Source organism: Moschus berezovskii, chromosome 13 (assembly GCF_049115385.1).
Source record: "Moschus berezovskii isolate FMDL1 chromosome 13, NW_MosBer_1.0, whole genome shotgun sequence".
Taxonomy (NCBI): Eukaryota; Metazoa; Chordata; class Mammalia; order Artiodactyla; family Moschidae; genus Moschus; species Moschus berezovskii.
In genome coordinates, this window is record NC_142472.1 from 11,760,891 (window position 1) to 11,782,782 (window position 21,892).

General features: G+C 48.1%; 1 protein-coding gene across 1 annotated transcript in view; it reads left to right on the forward strand.

Moving 5' to 3' along the window:
- The window catches only part of STK24 (serine/threonine kinase 24), a 97,516-nt gene that overhangs the window by 35,996 nt on the left and 39,628 nt on the right, over nt 1-21,892 (forward strand). Inside the window, exon 2 of the mRNA XM_055426588.2 lies at nt 12,422-12,652. Coding sequence (XP_055282563.1) covers nt 12,422-12,652 — 231 coding nt within the window. The remainder of the gene's footprint in view (nt 1-12,421; nt 12,653-21,892) is intronic.

Here is a 21,892-nt window from a genome sequence, read left to right on the forward strand (position 1 = left end):
ATGTTGTAGAGACTCCTGGTTGTAGGATTTCTGGGAACATCCCCATGAGAGTATTTGGCTTTGAGGGGAGGGGTGCTTTTTCGGTTTATTAACTTTGCATTGGCCTTATGTGTATGTATACATATTCCTGTATGTATTTTATGAGAAGGCAGCTTGATTTTCAGGTGGGCGAAGTGTGGGAAAGACCCTGGTATAGACCCTGGTATTTGAGCTTATTAGCAGGGAAACCCTGTTGCAGGTCAGTAGTTTTGATGAGACAAATGGCCCAAGTGTACTTTGAGTACTGAAAGCCTCTTGAAATGTAGTGGTTAGATTAAACCGATGAGGCAAGTTTCCAGGAGTTTTTATTTGTTCTAATTAGCTTTTTTTTTTTTTAATTTTATTTATTTATTTTTTTGCATTACAATAGTTTAATATGAACAATCAGAACTAATTAACAGTATAACAATATTTTACAACTGAAATAATTAAAATAAACTATAAAATTACTACGTAAAACAGGTCTGATCTAGCTTATTTACTTTCTATAATCTCTTCAGTGCTGCAAAACCATTTCTTTTTTTTTTCATGTTTTAATAAACACTTCGTCTTTTTGTATTGCTTTTTTTTTTCATCACAATAATAGAAATATAACATCATATATCACTGTAAAACACATTTCCACATAAATGCTGATAAGCACAAAATATTTTTCATCATTTACATTTTAACTGTAATAATATATGGCAGAATTAAAGCTGCATCCATCATGTGTCTAACTCACCTTGCTGTAATGAATTTTTAAATGTAATGGTTTCTGTCGCAAAGTAAAATCATACATAATGTCTAGTGACACAGTACGCTGGTGGATGGGTGGATTTGGAAAATGGAAATGCAACTTCATTTTTAATTAGATTTATAAACTTCACCACCTCCACCTCCAGCCAGCTTCCCAACCCTCCCTCCCACCACCATTATTTATTTATTTATTTAAAATGAGGCTTTTAATTAATGTTTGACAGAGCTGATTCAGGTTGAATAGACTAAATTTCTTTAAACAAACTTACTTATACTCCAGAGTCCTTTAAAAACTTAATAGCATTTATACATTGAAGGTATTTGATTTTCTTGTAACTAGCACTTCAAATGCAACAAGCATTTGAAGCAACAAGCATTTGACCCAACAAGTAAAACTTTCTACAGTTCATAACTTTTATAAATAAAATAAATTAAATGTACAGTGAATAAGTTCTCTGAAATATTTCAATATTTCTGCAGGTTTAGTAACATCGTAAAATACATTTCAACTAAAATTCACAAATCTAAAAACCTGTTAGGCATTTTTAGGCGTTTTAAGTTGGAAATGAAGACCAATGTTACATCGTAATATGCCAATTACAAATAGTACTTTAAATAGCAAATACTACAGTTTGTCCCAAACTTTAAAAACTATTCATGAACTCAACACTGAACTATTGATGGCTATGAGAATTGTTTCCTAGCCTTTTTGAAAATTTCAACCCATTTACGTTTAAGGTAATTATTGATAAGTACGATCCCGTAGCCATTTTCTTTATTACTTTGGGTTCAAGTTTATACACTCTTTCTGTGTTTCCTGTCTATAGAAGATCCTTTAGCATTTGTTGGAGAGCTGGTTTGGTGATGCTGAATTCCCTCAGCTTTTGCTTGTCTGTAAAGCTTTTGATTTCTCCTTCATATTTGAATGAGATCCTTGCTGGGTATAATAATCTGGGCTGTAGGGTCTTTTCTTTCATCACTTTAAGTATGTCTTGCCACTCCCTTCTGGCCTGAAGAGTTTCTGTTGAAAGATCAGCTGTTATCCTTATGGGAATCCCCTTATGTGTTATTTGCTGCTTTTCCCTTGCTGCTTTTAATATTTGTTCTTTGTGTTTGATCTTTGTTAATTTGATTAATATGTGTCTTGGAGTATTTCGCCTTGGGTTTATCCTGTTGGGGACTCTCTGGGTTTCTTGGACTTGGGTGATTATTTCTTTCCCTATTTTAGGGAAGTTTTCAACTATTATCTCCTCAAGTATTCTCTCATGGTCTTTCTTTTTGTCTTCTTCTTCTGGGACTCCTATGATTCGAATGTTGGAGCGTTTAACATTGTCCCAGAGGTCTCTAATATTGTCCTCATTTCTTTTAATTCGTTTTTCTTTTTTCCTCTCTGTTTCATTTATTTCTACAATTTTATCTTCTAGTTCGCTAATCCTGTCTTCTGCCTCTGTTATTCTATTGTTTGTTCCCTCCAGAGTGTTTCTGATCTCATCTATTGCATTATTCATTGTATATTGACTCTTTTTTATTTCTTCTAAGTCCTTATTAAATCTTTCTTCCATCTTCTCAATCCTTTTCTCCAGGTTATTTATCTGTAACTCCATTTTGCTTTCAAGATTTTGAATCATTTTCACCATCAAAATTTGAAATTCTTTATCAGGTAGATTCCCTATATCTTCTTCTTTTGTTTGTGTTGGTGGACAATTATCTTGTTCCTTTACTTGCTGGGTATTTCTCTGCCTCTTCATCTTGCTTATATTGCTTTGCTTGGGGTGGCCTTTCCCTCTTCTTGCAGTTTGTGGAGTTCTCTTTATTACGTAGTTTCTTCACTGTGTGTGGGGTTGGACGGGTGACTTGTCCGGGTTCCCTGGTTAGGGAGGCATGTGTCAGTGTTCTGGTGGGTGGAGCTTGATTTCTTCTCTTTCCTTTAGAAGACAATGGCTGCTTTTCTGGGAGCCTGATGTCCTCTGCCAGTATTCAGATGTTGTTTTGTGGACTTTACTCCGCATTCAAATGTTCTTTTGATGAATTTGTGGGGAAAAAAGTGGTCTCGCCGTCTTATCCCTCCGCCATCTTGTTCCTTCCTCCCCAGAACACTGGATTCTTATATTCCACTTGGTCGTGGAGTACCTCTTCCCAGCTGCTCCAGCAAGGCGCAGCCGCTGTACCTTACCTTGGACGAGGGGTATCTCCTCAAGGCCGCCCCTCCTGCTTTGAATGTGGATCAGCTCCTCTCGGCCCTCCGGTGCCCAAGCAGCCACCGCCTCCTGGACGTGGTACAGCTCCTCTCGGCCACCGCCCTAACCCTGGGTGCGGGGCAGCTCCTCTCAGCCACGATTCTGCACGTGGTCGGTTGCGCCGGGAGCCGGGCGTCTCTCGCGTCTGCGCCGCCGGGAGCCGGGCGTCTCTCGCGTCTGCGCCGCCGGGAGCCGGGCGTCTCTCGCGTCTGCGCCGCCGGGAGCCGGGCGTCTCTCGCGTCTGCGCCGCCGGGAGCCGGGCGTCTCTCGCGTCTGCCTCTAATTAGCTTTAAAAATATTTATGGGAAGAATAATTTGTGTTTTTTAAAAAAGTAGGAATATGAAGTTAAGCCATACTTTAAGACAGTAATTTTTAATCTCATCGGGGCCATGTGCTATGCATGGTTTGTCCTCTGAGTTTGGGCCGGTGTTTTCAGTTCAGTCACTCAGTCGTGTCCAACTCTTTGTGACCCCATGGACTGCAGCACGCCAGGCCTCCCTGTCCATCACCAACTCCTGGCGCTTGCTCAAACTCATGTCCATGAGTCGGTGATGCCATCCAATGTTTGCCAGGCCAGTGTTTTATAGTGATTTCTAAAATGTCTCCGAAGCCGAGTGCTGGTTTAAAACTGACCTCACTCGCCTTGGCTGTCCTTGCTGAGAGCCGGCGCCCACCCTGCAAGGTAACAGCCATTACCTACACTCCGCAAAAGGGTTTGTGGTGGGCCTCGCTTTTCCCTCTGCACTTGGGTGGATTTGATCCTCTGCCGCACCTGTGAGGTCAGTAAACACTCAGGCATTGTTCCCATTTTACCCAGGAGTTAAGACCTTGCTCAAGGTCGTGCAGCGGTGCGTTACTGCAGGAGGGAAACCCAGGTCTTTTGAGTCTTACTTTTGTGCTGTTTCTGTCGCGATCTGCTGCCAGAGCTTGGAAGGCAGTTATCAGCATGCTCGCCCTTTGGAGTCAGATGGCCCCAAGTTCCTTTTCAGGGTCTGTCACAGGCCGTGTGTCCTGGGGCAGATCCCGTAGCCACCATAAGGCGGAGATAACCTCTCCTTCAGGGGTGCATTTGGAAATAGGGGGGCGTGCAGAAATGGCAGCCGTCTCTCAGGGTTCGTTCCACCCAGGCCAGGTCCGAGACTAAAGAGTTTCACGGCCTCTGACTAAAACTGCTTTGTGACCTGGGGAGCCAGGATTCCAGCTCGGTTATCACTGTCAGCACGCAGCGGTCTTAGGCATTCAAACCTTCTGCAGGTTGTTTGGCAAGATTTCTTAGATTCATGTTTCTGCTCAGAAACGATTAACAGGATTCCTGTTACACAGAGTAAAAGTACGTGTTAGTGTCCTCTTGACTAGCCTGGTGGGGTGTCTGTGTCCCAAGGCATCTTGCCTTCTTTGCTGTAATTCTCCGTGAACTTGGGCCTGCGTTCCTTTTGCCACTTAAAATCCCTTCTGCTCATCTAGGTTGAGCCCCTTCTCCTGAGGCTGCTGATGCAGAGCGGACCCTTCTTTTCTTTTTGAATTTAGTTTTGGTCGTGCTGGTCTTTATTGCTCTCTGAGCGCTTTCTCTAGTTGCAGCGAGCAGGGGCTCCTTTCCAGATGTGGTGCACCGGCTTCTCGTCGCTGTGGCTTCTAGGCTCCTGGACTCTGTAGTTGTGGCACAAGGGCTTCAGTAGCCTCTCGGCATGTGGATTCTTCCTGGGGGCAGGGATCGAGCCTATGTCCCCTGCACTGGCAGGTAGATTCCTGTCCACTGTACCACCAGGGAAGTCCTTTTCTCTATTTTAAGGGATCTAGTAGTCACCATTATCGGCAAGTTTAAAAGGGAGGTTTATGAAGGCTTGGAAGGTTCTCATAGGCACCATCTTTTGCTCCCAGGAGAAGGAAATGGCAGCCCACCCCAGTATTCTTGCCTGGAGAATCCTGTGGACGGAGGAGCCTGGTGGGCTGCTGTCCATAGGGTCGCACTGAGTCGAAGACGACTGAAGTGACTTAGCATGCATGCATGCATTGGACAAGGAAATGGCAACCCACTCTAGTATTCTTGCCTGGAGAATCCCAGGGACAGAGGAGCCTGGTGGGCTGCTGTCTGTGGGGTTGCACAGAGTCAGATACGACTGAAGCAACTTAGCAGCAGCAGCATCCTTTCTTAGCCCTGAGAGCCTCATACTGGGGGTGGGGAGGTGTCATTTCCCAGGTGGATCAGCGCCCTCTCTGGACCCTTGTGTTAGAACACCGCCTGGGCCACAGGGCCCTCTGGCCTCGCTAGCTAGTGCACCCCAGGGTGGCCTCTGTACTTGGGAGTTTCACAGCTGTTTCCTTCTCTGTTTCTGAGGATGTGCACTCAGGCCTCCTAGAATTCTCCTTGTCCCCTTTCTGAGGGAGGAAAGGGGATTTTAGCTGATTTTAGGATCGTGCCATGGAGGGTGTGCCTGGTTGTGAGTCTCATGATATGGGTTTTAATTCTGGTTCTCGTTCAAATAAGAGACTTCTAAGAAGCTGCTCAATCTTGACCAAGTGTTGTCAGAATTGCTCGGTGTTAAGTACACACAAAAGCAACCGTAACAGCCAAAGTGGTTTCTGTTTACTGAGGACAGTTCAAGCAGATACCATTCAAGGAGCTTTCGTTAGCTTCTGATTTTATCCTCTCGGCATCCTAGGCAGTAGGGAATGTTACCGCTGTACGTATGTGGAAGCGGGCGGGGTGTTCCCGTGACTCACTGGTAGTATGGTAGAGCTGAGACCTGAACTTAGGTTGCTTAGGATGCAGGTACCTGTGGCCACCTGGGTTCCACAGGTACCTTCCACCTGGAAGCCTGGATTTCTGGCAGATGATTTAAGCACTCAGAAGGACCGCATTGAACCTCTTGTCTTTGGTAGCTTATCCGGGGTAGGGGCGGGGGTGTATCTAGTGTCTTTTCTCCGCAGGTCTTGTCCAGCTGCTGCCCCAAAGGATACTTTGCAGAATCAGAGCCGAGCATCTGTTTGGTGTGCCCAGGACCTTGTAATGTTTTAGGCCATAGCTGCATGGTTTTTCTTGTCTCCTTATTATGCGCTGAACTTTGGCTGGGGTTTTGATTTTTTCAAAAAAATTTTTATTGTGATGTAATTTTTTTTAAGATTGACTCATTTATTTTTTGCCTGTGGGGGTCTTCGTTGCTGCTCATGGGGTGTTTTCTCGTTGCGGCTCGCGGGAACTCCTCTTTGTTGCAGTTCTAAGGCTTCTCATTGTGTGACTTCTCTCACTGTCCAGCACGGACTCTAGGCCCGAGGGCTGCAGCATTTGCTGCGTGCAGGCTCAGTTGCTCCAAGGCATGTGGGATCTTCCTGGACCTACCAGGGATCGAACCCACCTCCCCTGCATTGCAAGGTGGGTTCTTAACCACTGGACTACCAGGGAAGCCCTTGATTTTCTTTTTTAACGGGGCTTGGGTGTCACCTGCAGGTTCCCATGCTGCTCACCTCTTTGCTGGGTTAGGTTGGTAGGATCACAGCATAACGTTCTTAAGTGGCAATCATAATCTCGAGGGGGAAAATGCTCTGTAAAATGTCATGAATACGGTTTTCAACCAGTGTCATGAAGCCCGTACCCTGGCAAAAAGGAGCCCTGGAGCCAGGCTCCAGGTTCACGTCAGCAGATGGGAACTTTACAGCTGTAACAGTGGAGTCGCAGCGGCCTCTTTAGGGGCACAAGGAACCAGGTGTAGAAAGGACCAAGAATTCTAGTGGAATCACCCAGTCGGGATGAGACAGCCCCAGTGTTACCCTCACTCACTCCCAGCCCTGCCTAATTCTGCCCCTGGAGAATTCTCTATCCACAGAGTCATAACTGCAGCCTGTAACCCTGGGTGCTCGTGGACAGTGTTGAGAAGCTGGGCAGTTGGAGAGTAAGTGGGGAGCAGCAGGAAATAGGGGCAGGAAGGGGCTGTGGGCTTCAGCTTCATGGCAAGTGTGTGACTTCAGCTTTGAGATGGTGCGAGGAAGCCGAGCTCTGCCAGCAGGGTGTAGCCACTGTGGGTGAGCTTGGCATGGTCGGGCACCGCATGCAGAGACAGTTTTGGTCAGTGGGCGTAAGGCAGGAATTGCGGTGCAGGGGTTTCCAGCTTTGGGAATAACAGACGGTAACATTGCTAGTAAGGGGACCCATGGGGAAACCGACATGGGCAGATGAGGTCGTGGGAAACGGCCGGCCTGTAGCGCCCGGCTGGGTGCCTTGGGGAGGTGGGGAGAGCGGGGTTCTGAGGCCAAGTTGGGCTCCAGGAGGAGAGTTCTGTCCTTCACTCGGGATGCTTACCAAGTTCAGAAGAAGAAAGGGGTCCGCCTTGTCCAGACCCGGCTGAACCCCGCTGCCCTCTCGTCTGTTGCTCTGGGGATGGGGATGTGATATGGTGCGGGTATTAGGGCACAGCAAACCTAGACCGTTCCTTTTTCTTTTCCTGGATTTTTGCCTCAGCCCAGAGTGGTGCCATGTGCACAATTGCACAAGTAGTACGTCTGGAGCTGAGGGCCTTTGAAGGTTGATTAGAGATGCCAGATGCATTTTTTCATTGCCAGAAGTGATCAAAAGAACACAGTAATAGCTGTTCAGGTTTAAAAATATAAAATACTTAAGTCATCATGGAAGTATTTTAATGAGTTCTCTCGATGGATCATGAAATGGGCTGAATGACCGTGGAGGCCAGAGTTCCAGCGGGGCGCTCCGGTGGGGGGTGGGGAGCAGGGGGTGGGGAGCAGGCATCGCACCCTGGGGTTTCTTTTCTCAGGGGATCAGAATCCTTCCTCAAGGCTCAGGGACCGGACCCCTCCTAGTGCTGCCTGCACGGTGACAGCCGCTTCTCCTGCGCTCATTCCTTTCACGTTGGCTTTGGGGTAGCCGGTAGCCCTGGCACTGTCGTACCATAGTTAGAAACATCTGCTGAACTGGTGATCCCAGATCGCCTGGGCACGTTCCCTTGGTTTTGGCTCTTCCATGATCCTGAGCCAGGCTTTCCTGAGCTCAATGGGGAAGGGACATTGGGAGCCTTTGCAGAGCCCAGACCTGTACCTGGACCCCCCACCCCTGGGGAGCCGCAGCGTCTCCATATTTTGGTCGGTTTCAGGTATCCTTACCTTAGGACATGTAACGAATGCCGATTTTTTTCTAAATTTTGAAGTTAAACAAGACAAAGTGTGAGTGGGTAGAAAGGCTTAGAGTTTCACTGACCAAAGTTTGCAGAGACAGATGACTTGGAGTTGCTGTGATGAGGAGGATGATGGAAAAGACTGAAGCCATAAGAATTAGGATAAGCCAGTGTCATTTCCTGAAAGTTTTCACTTAACTTCCAGACTCCCCCAGATAGGATATTGGGCTGTCTCCTGACCCAGGTGGAGAAGGTTTTGAGGGATGTGGAGAGGTGCGAGCAGAGAGGAGACGTCAGTATTGGGGTGCCGTCTCATACAGACGCAGCAGTTGGTGCGTCTTGGTTGGTGGGCACCAGATCCCCACTCTTAGGTGTGTGTAATCGGAGAGGCGCTCCTTTTTCTGTTATTTCTCTCTCCAGTCCTTCCCTCAGAGGGGGAAACACAAACCCAGGGGGCAGTTAGTTTGGTGAGATCACAGAGGTTAGTGAGCAAATTTGTGAGACTCACACCCCCTCGGCCATGGAGTAATGATCTCCTGGCTCAGCTGCAGGACTGGGAAAGTTCCACTGGGCATCGAAGTGATGTTCTTGAGTGACCGGTCTGGAACCTGAAGAGCGGGCTGTGCAGGCAGCACCCAACCGCCCCCACTCCCCGCCCCTGGTCTCTGCCCAAGTCCCCCAAATCGTTGCCCTAGGAGAGGGGAAGGGTGGGGAAGGGTCCTGGCTTTCCCTGCTCAGAGAAGACCCAGCCTCATGTGTCTGACTCCTGCTCAGGAGCTGGTTGCCTTTCAGGCACGTCGGGGACGGGTGGGGTGAAGGGCAGGCCTTTCTAACCTCGGGTGATGACCAGTGCTTGGTTCAGCTTAGACGTGTCTGAAAAGAGAATTATCGAGATGGTCAGCAGGATGATACCCCTCGTTCCCAGGAGATCTCCTGTCTTCGGAGAGCGGATTCTGGCGGCAGAATCTTAACGTTCCTTTCTGCACTAGGTCATCTCTGGCTTTGATTTCCTGACCGCACGCTGCAGTGCTTGGTGACAGTCTTGTGCAAAAACTGCCGAAGGGCGTGTACCCTTGTTTGTTCAGGGCTCTGCCGTCACCATCTTGACAGATGGCTCCCTTCTTTTTAAAAATGTATGTATTTTTCGGTTGCACTGGGTCTTCGTTGCAGCACTCAGGCTTTCTCTAGTTGCGGCAAGAGGCGGGGGCTACTTTTTCTTCGCCGTGCACCCGCTTTTGGGTTGCGGTCGCTTCTCTCTTTGCAAAGCACAGGCGCCAAGCTCACGGGCTTCAGTAGCTGTGGTGCGCAGGCGCAGTAGCGGTGGCCCCCCAGGGGTCTCTAGCGCAGTCACAGTAGCGGTGGCCCCCAGGGGTCTCTAGCGCAGGCGCGGTAGCGGTGGCCCCCCAGGGTTCTTGAGCGCAGGCGCAGTAGCGGTGGCCCACAGGTTTAATTGCTCTGGGGCAGGTGGGAGCTTCCCAGGCCAGAGATGGAGCCCGTGTCCCCTGGATTGGCAGGTGGGTTCCCATCTACTGCACCACCAGGGAAGTCAGTGGCTCCCTTCTTGCCAGGGGTGGATTTTAGTTCCGTTTGTAGCTGGTGGCTGGATGGCAGAGGGTGGAATGCCGCACCGTACTTGAGCAGGTGCAGGCAGAAGACCTGCACTGACTTCATGGGTGCAGATGCTTGGGACAGGGCCTCAGGGAGGAGGGTCAAGGCAGTAGTGAAAACAGCTGTTTTTCCTAAGTGATTTTAAGCCCAGCACAAGGGAAGGAGGCAGTTTATTGAAATGACACACTCCTCTCCTGAGTACAGAAAGTCTGTCTGGACCCTGTCAGCAGGAATGGACACTTTTGTCTGGCAGTGGTCAGCGATCTCTGTTGATTTCTGTTATCAGTTGGGTGACATATCACCCCAGAACTTTGTGCCTGAAACAGACAGTGATTTAGTGTTTCTCCCGATTCCTCGGGTTGACCTGGGGATTTTCGACAGGGCTCGCTTGGGCTCGCTCACTGCCCGTGGTTGGGGGGAGAGCTGCTGGCCTGGCCCGGGTTGGGCAGCGAGGACACTGGGTGTCCCTCCCTGTGCCTGCAGTCGGCTGGCTGGGTGACCCAGGCCTGGTTTCTCCCCGCCGGCAGCCAGCCCAGGCCTCCTGAGGGGCCAATGGAGTTGCAGCTGCAGAGCCGCAGGCTTAAGCTAGCCGAGCTTCACAGGAAATCCCAAGGCCAGCCGGGGTTCGAGGGGAGCAGCAGGCACAGTGCAGGAGGGGCCCGGGCTCAGGGAGGGATCGTTTCGAAGCTGGAGGCACGATTGTAACAGTCTACAGGCTTGTCCAGGTCAGGGGAGAAGGTATCAGCCAGCACTTGATCTGGAAGGCATAGCTCCAAAGGCAGGATTGCAGCTAGCAATTTGGAAGTTAACCAGATACATACATGATAAATATGGAGATCACACGGCCTCCTCCTTGTCCCTCCCCTTATGACTGTGAGAGTGTTTGGGGGGTCTCTGAGTGTCCCAGGTGATTCTCACCGCCCTCGTTTGGGGAAGGTGAAAGTCACTCAGTCTCGTCCGATTCTCTGTGACCCCATGGACTATACAGTCCATGGAATTCTCCCCTTTCCCTTCTCTAGGGGATCTTCCCAACCCAGGGATCGAACCCAGATTTCCCACTTTGCAGGTGGATTTTTTTACCAGCTGAGACACAAGGGAAGCCCAAGAATACTGGAGTGGGTAGCCTATCCCTTCTCCAGCAGATCTTCCCAACCCATGAATTGAACCAGGGTCTCCTGCATTCCAGGCAGATTTCTTTTTACCAACTGAGGAACGTGGATCCTAACCCTGGGAAGGAGGAGGAGGAGAGAATGAGCAGGAGGCCAAGTGTGGAGGCTGGGGGCCCACACCTGAAGAGGCTTCACAACCAGGGAGGCTGGAAGAGGACCGGTGGGGAGCAGAGCGGGGCAGGGCGTCCTTGTGGAGGAGCCGATGCCAGAGCCGGCCTGTGACAGTGGGGCCAGGGGGCTGGTGGCTCTGATGACTCTCCAGGAACTTGCTGGGGAGAGGGTGCCCTGAAGCATGGTGGTGGCGGTGGTTTTTCAGTGGGAGACACCTGAGTGTGTTGCCCAGGGTGGAGGCAGGTGCGGTGGGGGGGGTGGCATGTGGAGGAGGGGCTCCTGGTTGAAGTCGTGTCCCAGGACAGGGGAGGGACTCAAAGGCCCTTGGAAGCCCTGCTGGCGGCAGCTCCATGGGTTCACCCAGGACGGCGGGTTGGTGGGAGGGCCCGGTGAGTCTGCAAGGCTCTGTTAACCCAGAGCCATGCACACTGCCAGCTCTGTGTCTGACCCCTTGCTTTCTGTGGGTCTATCTTCCTGGTCTGCTGTTCTCGCTCCTCTTAGCCTTCCTCCCCACTGTTTAACAGGGAAGGTGTGTCTGTAGGGTGTAGTCTGAGTAGCTCCTTGTGGTTAAGATGGGAAGGATCCCTGGCTCTCCAAGTGTCAGCGTCACCGCGCACTCCCTCCTGGGGGGTGACAGGTGCTGCCCATGGAAAACTCAGCTGCTCACCCTTCTCTCTGGTCAAGGGAGCCATTGGGGTGGGTGCTGGAGAACTTAGAGCTAAACCTTAGGAGGTATAGGTGGCATGTGTCTTTCAACTATTCAGATTGGTGGTTATGAACCTTTAGAAGCCATTTCAAGGGTATGACGTTTACCTGACAAAACAGTTCCTTATTGTTTCCTGGGATCTGGTTAAATATTTAGGCCAAGGCAGCAGTAGTTAAGTGCAGATGCATGGGACTGTGTTTGCTGGACACGGCCAGCTCTGAAACAAGCTAGGGTGTATGTCTTTTTCTCTGTTACATGATGTTGTTAACCTATGTTTCAGTATATACTTACCTAAATTAAGAAAGTTGGGGGGGGTCATGTAGGGAGAAAAGTAGAATTTTTGCTTAGACACAAGTGATTTATCAACAAATCCATATATCATGTTCAGATAAGTGGTTTGATACTTGTTTACTTTATACAAAAGCTGGAGCCTTCCTCACTTTCTGTAATAGAGCTGGGTCACTGTTTCTGTTTGCACGTTTGCCGTGTTTGATAGTCTGACTTGCACACGCAGGTGAGATTGAGAAATGTTTGTGTCCTGAGTGTGAAGAAGCATGATTACCACCGGCCTGATCCTTAAGTGAGGAAAACGAATCTGACCTTGAAAGACCATGGTCTACTGTTGTCAATACACGGACGTTATCAGTACCCCTGTGAGTTACTCAAGTTTCCCTTTTCCTTCTCTCCTGCAGAACCTAAAAGCAGATCCAGAAGAGCTTTTTACCAAACTGGAGAAAATCGGGAAGGGCTCCTTCGGCGAGGTGTTCAAAGGCATCGACAATCGGACTCAGAAAGTGGTCGCCATAAAAATCATTGACCTGGAGGAGGCAGAAGATGAGATTGAGGACATTCAGCAGGAAATCACAGTGCTGAGTCAGTGCGACAGTCCCTATGTAACCAAATATTATGGATCCTATCTGAAGGTAAGGTTCAAAGATGCGAACGCGCGTTTCCTTCGCGCTGCGCCTGACTGAGATGTGAGCTGGGAAGGACGTCAGTAAAGAACATAGCAGCCTCTCAGAGGAAGAAGTGTCCTGACCTTAGCAGTCAAAAGGACCTGGCTCCGATGGTGCTCTCTTCTTAAATGTCACTGATGGAAATGTATTTTCAGTAGGAAGTGTTTGATGTTGAAATTCTCCTTCAAACAAGCATAAGGTCTGAGTAAGAGCTTGTCATCAAAAGTGCATTTTTTTTTAAGCTATTATAATGACAACCACTCATCAACTAATTTTAGCATGGTTTGTGATGAAGACTCAGGCCAACCTAAGAATATGAGTCTTTTGATATTTTCATATCAAATGTGTTTTAATTGTGTCTTTTTTTTTTTTTTAACAACTGAGAATTTTGATTAGTGAGCTAGTTTTTCTCCGTTTGACTTCGAAGAATTCTCGGTTAGTAAATAATTACTTAAAGTGGTGGTTACAGTATACTACTGCAAATAGTCCTCAACCTTCGTGCAGTTCTTCAGATGGGAAAGAATTCTGTTAAAGATGGTTCCCCAGTCCTGCATGGAAAGTTTAAGATTGTTCCTCGTGTTTCAGGTTCCTTGACATATATCTGTTTTACTGAATTTGCAAATGGGGTTTCAGAAATCTTAAAAGAGTTGGTGAAAAGCTTTCTGAAATAATTCTTGTGGAAACTAGAACTTGGCAGATAGGAAGAACTTCCTGAGGGGTAGGCAGCAGGACGCCCGGGATATATGAGGCCAGGCCTCGTCCTGCCCTGGGCCTGTCCTGTCGGGCAGCCGTATTGTAGCCCTCAGCCTGCTCTGACGTCAGAGGGCTGGTGCAGGAATGTGGTAATAAGGTAAAAGTGGGAGGATGGGACATCGGTGAGCCGTTGATTCACTGAAATGCATATTTAAAGGAAATAAATATTGGATGGTAATGCTATCTTTTTTTCATTGCCTAAAGAGTGGCACTATGTCATAGGTCAAATGCAGCAGTTTGAAATGGGAAGAATAAGTTTCGGAGTCAGTTGTGCTAGACTTTGTGTTTAAACTTCCCTGCTTCCTCATTTGTAAAATGGAAAATCATGGTATACTGCTCACTGTGGCAAAGGGTAAATAGAATTGAGTATATGAAAGTACCTGGCGCGTCGTGGGTGCTTACTGAGTGTTAATTTCCTTTCTTAATTGGCTGGGTTTATTTCCATTTGTCTCAGATTACCTTGCAGTGGAGGCTGTGTCCACTGAGGTTGGAAGCAAGAAGGAGGAGGGTAGCAATGACAGTTGCCGTGGGGGAGCATCCAGCTTGGGTCTCGGCGGGGCAGAGGGGAAGCGCTGTAAAGAAGCTCTGTTATTTTCATGGGACGAGAGAAGGGCACATGTGACTTCCGCACGAGAAGGCAGAGGTCTTCTTGATGTTAAATTTCTATTGAGAGGAAAAAACTAACGGCTGAAGAGACTCACCTTGAACTCTGTCTGCTGATTATCGTTATCCTTTGAGAAATGACTTCAACATAGTTTCGTAGTAAATCCAGAGTTGGGTTTCATGTGGTATGCAGGTGTTGTAATTTTAACATGAATTATGGTTGCTTTGGCAAAGGAAGTGTGGAAGAACCTCACAAATTTTTGCTGATGAATATACCAGCTAGTATCTAACTATGGAAGTTCAGGAGCAGTGGTTCAGAGGTGTCCCCCTTCAGCCTCAGCTCCTCAGCGGAATTTTTACCTCTTTATTGTGGCCAAACGTGGCATCATCTTGACTGTGTGTCTACAGAGAGAGCCCATCTGCATGTCTTGTCTCGCCTGAGCCACTAATCCCAAGTCAGTCTAACCTCGTTCTAGAGTCAGCAGTGAATGAGTTAACCTCATGTCATCTGTTCCTGGAATGCACACCCTAGGTTTTTAATGGCTCAATATGATAGAAGTTTATTTCTTGCTCACACATAGCCCTTACCCATGGCTGGTTTTTCTCCAGTTATTAGGAACCCAGGTTCCTTCTCTCATGTCGCTCTTCCCCTGCCCATGTGGCTGTGTTCAGCCGCCCTGAGTCAGCTCGGGGTGAAAATGGAGGCTCCTGTGGGGAGTTATCATGCACCCAGGCCAGGACCCAGGGTACCTTGTTTCTGCCCACACGCCCTGGCCAGGCTCAGCCTTGAAACCACACCCGACCCGGGAGAGCCTGGGAAAGGCCATCTAGTCGAGGGCTGCAGAGCAGACTGCCTTGGTGCTGAGCCAGGCAGTCCTTTCCGAGGCCATCTGCTCTCAGAGGGAAGCGGAAGAAACCCAGGGGTAACTTTCTCCACTCGCGCTGCTCAGGCAGGGTGAGGAGCGGTAATAATTCTGTCTGTGGTGCTTCATGTATATCACCAGGCAGATTGTCCTGCAGAGAATGTAACTGCCTCGAAAATGCCAGGAATAATATCACTGTTGTGAAAAGTCGCCCTTCATTTCTTAAACCTTGCTGTCACATTTGATGAAAATCTATGAACTGCTCTTGTTAAAACAGTGTTAACTACTGTAACTTGAGCAGGACAAGAATCCAGACCCCTGGTTCAGCCTGCTCTTTTGTTAGAGAGTCACACAAAATTCCTTGGCCCAGAGGAAGACCCTCAGTCATGAGCCAGAGGCTGTTTTCTTACCATCTCCGTAGGATTAGGTAGTTTGATTAGTATGGTCCATACTGTCAGGGGCTTCCCTGGTGGCTCAGATGGTAAAGCATCTGCCTGCAATGCAGGAGACCCAGGTTCGATCCCTGGGTCAGGAAGATCCCTGGAGAAAGAAATGGCAACCTACTCCGAGACTCTTGCCTGGAAAATTCCATGGATGGAGGAGCCCGGCAGGCTACAATCCATGGGGTCGCAGAGTCGGACACGACTGAGTGACTTCACTTTCACTTCCCATACTGTCAAGTAGCTTCCCCCGTGGCTCAAGACAGTAAAGAAATGCCTGCGATACAGGAGACCCTGGTTCCATCCCTGGGTGGGGAAGATCCCCTGGAGGAGGAAATAGCAGCCCACTCCAGTATTCTTGCCTGGGGAATCCCATGGACAGAGAACCTGGTGGGCTGCATACAGTCCATGGGGTCGCAAGAGTTGGACACGACTTAGCAACTAAACCACAGCCACCATACTGGCAAGTGCGGAGCACTTTAAACTGACATGTAAGAGGAGTGAATCTTCGACACAAAGTTGAAAATTACTGCGCTTCACGTGACTGCTCCTGCCTTGTTAAACTTAGTGTTTTCAGTCCTTTTAGTGGCGACGGGGAGAGGACCTCCGGGTTGCACCTTGTGTTGAGGGACTCTGACTCACTGGAAAAGACCCTGATGCTGGGAAATATTGAAGGCAGGTTGGATGGCATTCCCGACTCAATGGACATGAGTTTGAGCAAGCTCTGGGAGCTGGTGATGGACAGGGAAGGCTGGCGTGCTGCAGTCCATGGGGTTGCAAAGAGTCGGACACGACTGAGCGACTGAACTGAAAAGGGACTTTCACACCGAGAGACCGAGTAGAGAGGAAGTGAACAGAGGCTGGTTTTTCTCTTGCTGGATTCGCGTTAGAAGGTCTCACGTTTTTGTTTCAGTGCTGTACTTAAGGAGAAATTTGAAAACAATAGATAAGTGGTCTAAATATACCGAATGTTACTGAAGGTCAGCAGAGTGGAGCGAATTTTGACTGTGTAGCTATAACCAAATTACAGAGCGGCTGTGTAGCCTGTCCTCCCCACCACTGGCAGCCGCCACGCCCCCACAGTAAAAACAAAAACATCATCACCAGTTTAGGGAGGAGGGGGATAAGGCAACAGTGAAGACTTAACGGTGATGAATCTGAGGCCTGAAAAGGTCTTGAAGGTTGATCACATGCCACAGAAGTTTGATTCACTGTAGTTTGTTTAATTTGGGGAAAGTTAAAACCAGCTGGAATATTAACCAAAAGCTTTCGTATCCCAACCATTATGTAATACCACTGGAACTTTCTGCCACGAAAATACAAGGTCATAGTGAAACCGTGTGTGTGGGGAGTGAGGAGTGGTTTGGGTGGGGTGTGCAGGAGAGAGACGTCTTTGGCTTTAAGTTACTCTGTGAAGACATAAGATTCTAACAGTGGACAGTGAGGTGCGGTAGATCAATCTAAGCCCGATTTCTTTTTAAGCAGCATTCATTAGTCACTCATTTCTGTCATCATCTCAGCTCTATACTTTTGGTCTTGGGAAGATTGCCAGCGTTTTAGAATCTCTACTTTGAGATTCTTGCTTAAGAGTTATAAACCAGGATTTTAGTTTTGAATCCTAGTTCATGATTACCTAACTGTCTCGTATCTTATGGGGTTACTGTAAAGATTGAAATCAGATAGGTGAACTGTCTAGCATGTTAGATTTTTAGTAAATGCTAATTTAAGAATTTTTTTTTTTTTTAGTTAAGGGAAAAGCTCTCTTGACAAGTTTTAAGTCTTAACATTTACCATATTAAAATTAGGGTTATCATTTTCTTTTATAGTAAATTCTGTAATATTCTTAAATATCAGGCCAGTTTAACCAATGCAGATCAGGTGCAAGGCAAAACAAAGCTGTGTTTGTCAAACCTTTACTTTTCCCAGTCGTTTCTATTGTATTATCAATATGAAGGAAGCATGTCCCTTAGTCCTTGTCTAATAGTGCGTTCACCGACTCGATGGACATGGGTTTGGGTGGACTCCGGGAGTTGGTGATAGGCAGGGAGGCCTGGTGTGCTGCGGTTCATGGGGTCGCAAAGAGTCGGACACGACTGAGAGACTGAACTGAACTGAGTAGTGCATTCAGATCATTGACTTTAAAGTTTGTCTTCAGTTCCTAGAACTTTTAGGGTGATTTTATCAATTGTAGTCGTCAGAAAAGTAATACACGAAAGTCCCTTCACAGCTTTAGTGTTGTATGCAAGTATAGACGATTCTGCTATGGGGTTGATTGTACGTTGGCATGCTGGTTTCAGAAAGCTCACCCATCTTATAGCGTGTGTCCATACTTGATTCCCTTCTGTTGCTGGATGATGTTCCATTCTACAGATGCACTCCCTTTTATTTACCCAATTGGCAGGTGATGCACATTTGGGGCTGTTTGCACTTTGGGGCTATTATGGACAATGTTGCTGTGAACATTATTTTCTGGGTTTTGTCGACATGCTTGCATTTCTCTTGGGTATATGCCTAGGAGTGGAATTGTTGGCTCATGTGGTAACTCTGTGTATAACACTTGGAGGAACTGCCAGAATGTTTTCTCTTCCAAAGAACCTGCCCCAGGGGTTTCTGATTTCTCTGCATCCTCTCTGCATTCCTGATGGTGGCCACCCTCAGGGGTGTGAGGTGGTATCTCACTGTGGTTTTCGTTTGCATTCCCCTTACGGTTAATGATGTCGGGCCTTAGTTTTCTACTTCCTTTCCAGCCTTGATATACAACTTTAAAAAATTTACCAGTTCCATAAGTGCAATAGAGCATTTTATTATGCTTATTTGCGTCTGTCAATAGTGGGTTTGAGTGTCTTCACAGATCCTTAGCCCTTGGGATTTATTACTCTGTTGAGTTTTGTTCATATCTTTTTAAGTTTTCAGTTGGTTTTCCTGTGTTTTAATACTTGATATGTATATTGAAATGTTATCAGTTTTAGATACCACAAGTATTTTCTCTGATTCTGTTACAGTTCTTTTAACTTCAAGGCATTCTTTGTTGAAAAAAATCCTTAATATGAATGTAGTTAAATCTATCAGTTTTTACCTTCAGATTTCTGCTTTTGGGATCCTCTTTAAGGAATCTGCCAGTTCCCTAAGGTTAAGAATTATATGAAAATGTCCATCTTTTATCAGCCTTATAATTTTGCCTTTTGCATTTAGCTCTTTTATCTGTCTGGCATACAGTTTGAAATGAGGATTTTATTTCTCTCCGTGTAGAAATAAATTTTATAATACTATTGTAGAAAACAGTATTTTCCCCACTTACATGTGATGTTATATACCAAAGTCCTCTTGTATGTCTAGGCCTGTTTCTGGATTTTCTGTTTTTTCCCTGGGCCAGTATCACTCATGGTCTGTGTGTGTGAGAGAGAATTATTGTTACCTTGGCCTTGTTTTGCGTTGTAATATCTGGAGTGATAATGGTCTCCACCTCTGCCCACATACATCTAAAAACTTTTGCTGTTTTTAACAAGTACACGAGGTCTCTGAAGACCTTTTTTCTTCCACATGTCTTAGAATGAGTTTGTACATTTTCAGTTTAAAATCTTACTGAAGTTTCAGAATTGATTTTTAAGAATTGACATCTTATGTCATCCCATGCTGAATGTCCATTTTTTAAATTAGGTTTTCATATGTGGGCTTTAATACAATGTAAACATTTTCCTCTGGAAAGATTGTGCAGGTTCCCAGTCACATCACCGTCTTATATACCCTATGTTTTGACGACCATGACCTCTAGAACTGTGTGGGCTGGCAGCAATTGGAGGCATACACTGGTCTTGTTCTTGATCTTACAAAAAAAGGCACATCAAATTTTTAAGTAGGATATTTGCTATAGAATTTTGATGTGTGGCCTCTTTTTTTAATATTAAGAAAGTCTGCTTCTATTCCTGGTTAGACTGTTTTGGTCTTCGTTTTTAAACAAACGAACCATAGCATGAATTTTTTTTCCTGTTATTGTAAAGGTAGCTATGTGGTTTTTCTCTTTCCATCTCAATGTAAGTAGATGGCAAATAGCCAGATCTCCAGCATGCCCTTTCTGATTTCTAAGAAAGTAAACTGGTTTCATAGACCAGGGACAGTCTTCTGTAGTTGGCCGTTGCCGAGAGGCTCAGAGAGTCGCTTTATTAGCTGAGAACTGTCCGGGCCCCTTCTGTCGCACGTCAGTTCTCTCGTGTTGAATTCTGCACGGCGCTCACAGACCGAACAGGAAGCCAGAACCTGACCTTGCCTCGGACAGCGTTCCCATCGCCGACTCCCTCCCCGGGTTCTTCCTTCCTGCTCATGGGTCAGGAAAGATCCTGATGCAGCACTTTTGTTGGTTGTTCAGTTGATCATAGATTTTTTTTTTTTTTGAATCATCGAATATTGACTCTCTTTTGGGCTGGCGGTTCTGCATCTCGACTCCTAAACTGTCTCTGGGTTCTGGGGTGGAGGACTAACTTGGCTCAGAGTGACAGAGCTGAGAGCACTGTGAACTGGCCGGTGTGTTCCGTTGAGGAGATGCCTGCAGTTTGTGGACTGTGTGTGTCTTGGAACCAGCAAGAAGGGGCAGTGATGTGTCGGAGTCACTCAGATGACAGCGGGGAGAGGCCCTGGGTGGTCCTTGTTTCTGTGTGTGGCTTGAAACTGTTTCTGCCTTTGCCGGGATTGGTCCGAGACACACTGGAGCAAAGCACCTCAAGACACACGGGAGCAAAGCACCTCAAGTGGCAGGAGGCCTGGGAGGAAGTGGGGCTCTGGGGGGCTTGGACGGCCTCCGTGAGCTATACATGTTCCTGAATTTACTGTAATACTAAGTCGTCTTCCTCCATTGCTTTCAAGTTCCACGTCAATACTTTCCCTCCATGTTTCGGGCCAGGCAGCTTGGTGGGATGACGTGACCCCAGCCTGACTGGGAGAGAGGAGTTTGGGGGTTGTTGGGGGGAAAGGCCTGCAGATTTGGTTTCAAGAAAAGTCATAAGCGAGCTGGGGATGAAGCCTACTTAGAAAAGGGGGCGATGGTTTGCCTTGTGTCCCCACTTCTCTGCACTTTTCTAGCCATTCTGACCCCCAGGCTCGAGCTCTGGAGATAGTCTACCTGCTTCTGAAGATGGGGGTCCCAGCTCCGAGTTAAACCAGCCCTGTAGTTGGTCACCTGGTGTCGGACGTGTGTCCTTCCCTGCAAAATAACAGTATGGACACATTAATCTTTCAGTTTTTTTTCTGTGTGATTCAGCATGGCTTGCTGTTTAATAAGGCTTCCCTGGTAGCTCAATGGTAAAGAATCCACCTGCCAATGCAGGAAATTGAACGTGGGTTCAGGGGTTCAATTCATGGAGCAGCTAAGCCTCTGCACCACAACTCTTGAGCCTGTGCTTTAGAGCCTGCAAGCTGCAACGATGGAGCCCACGCGCCCTGGAGCCTGGGTTCCAACAACAGGAGAAGCTACAGCAACGAGAAGCCTTCACATTGCAGCCAGAGAGTAGCCCCTGCTGTCTGCAACTAGGGAAGCCATGCAGCAATAAAGACCCAACACAGCCAAAAATTAGATGAATAAGTAAAATTATTTAAAAAGCAAACATGTCTCGTGCAGAGAAATTGCTAGAAGCGTAGGTTATTAGAGCAGAAAGGGACCTGGGAGGCTCCCCCCTCACCCTTTGTTCTCTCAAGCAGAAAACCTTGGCTGGAGAAGCCACCTCAGCGGCTCCCGCCAAACAGGGATTTTCCTCTGGAGCTGGAAGGGGAGGGCAGGCTTCCCAGAGTCCTGGGGCTGGGGCAGGAGGTGGGAGAGCCGGCTGTCAGACCGCGTGGCTGCTGTGGGGTCCTGCCCCGACGGCCGCCGTGTCTGTGTTTGCAGTGCCTGCCACCAGCATCCCGTGGAACCCGGCGTCTGCTCGCAGGTCAGCCTTTGTGTGGAGACTGCATGGGAAGCTTGAGCAGGTGGCCAGATGGCAGACCTGCAGGCCCCGGGTCACCCTGTCACTCCGGCCTTGGTTCTTAGGCTGGAAGGTGTCGTCTCCACAGGGCCTTATTGTCCCCATGTTGAATTTTTATTTACTGCCCCCTCGTTCACTGGGTAGTCCCACAGGAGAATTCTTGCCTGGCACGGGGAAATGGTTTTCTTTGCTCTCCGAGGCAGAGCTGATGGTCCCCTCTGTGGCGCATGTATGAGGACCACATGGACTCGGAGTTGATCCAGGAGCTGGGGCCCACGTCGACCTAGACCCAGAGGCCTCGCCCATGCTGCCAAGATCCCCGTGTGGGGGCAGCTGGACCCCCGCGCGGCCCTGGAGCCCTGGTCCTGGCTGCCCTGTCCCTCCCACTGCTTTGCTCGCACCCAGCCTCGCCTTTGCCAGGAATCGCCTGGTGGCGTTGTGGTCCCGGTGGCACCGCCGGCCTGCTTCTTCGGCCGAGGGTGGAACGCCAGGTGGCCCTTGCCTCCCCGCTGCCTGAGCCCGTCCCCTTCCTCCTCAGCTCAGCCCTTGCTGACAGCTGGCGTCTGATGCTCTGTGCCCTCGCGTCCTGGGTGGGGC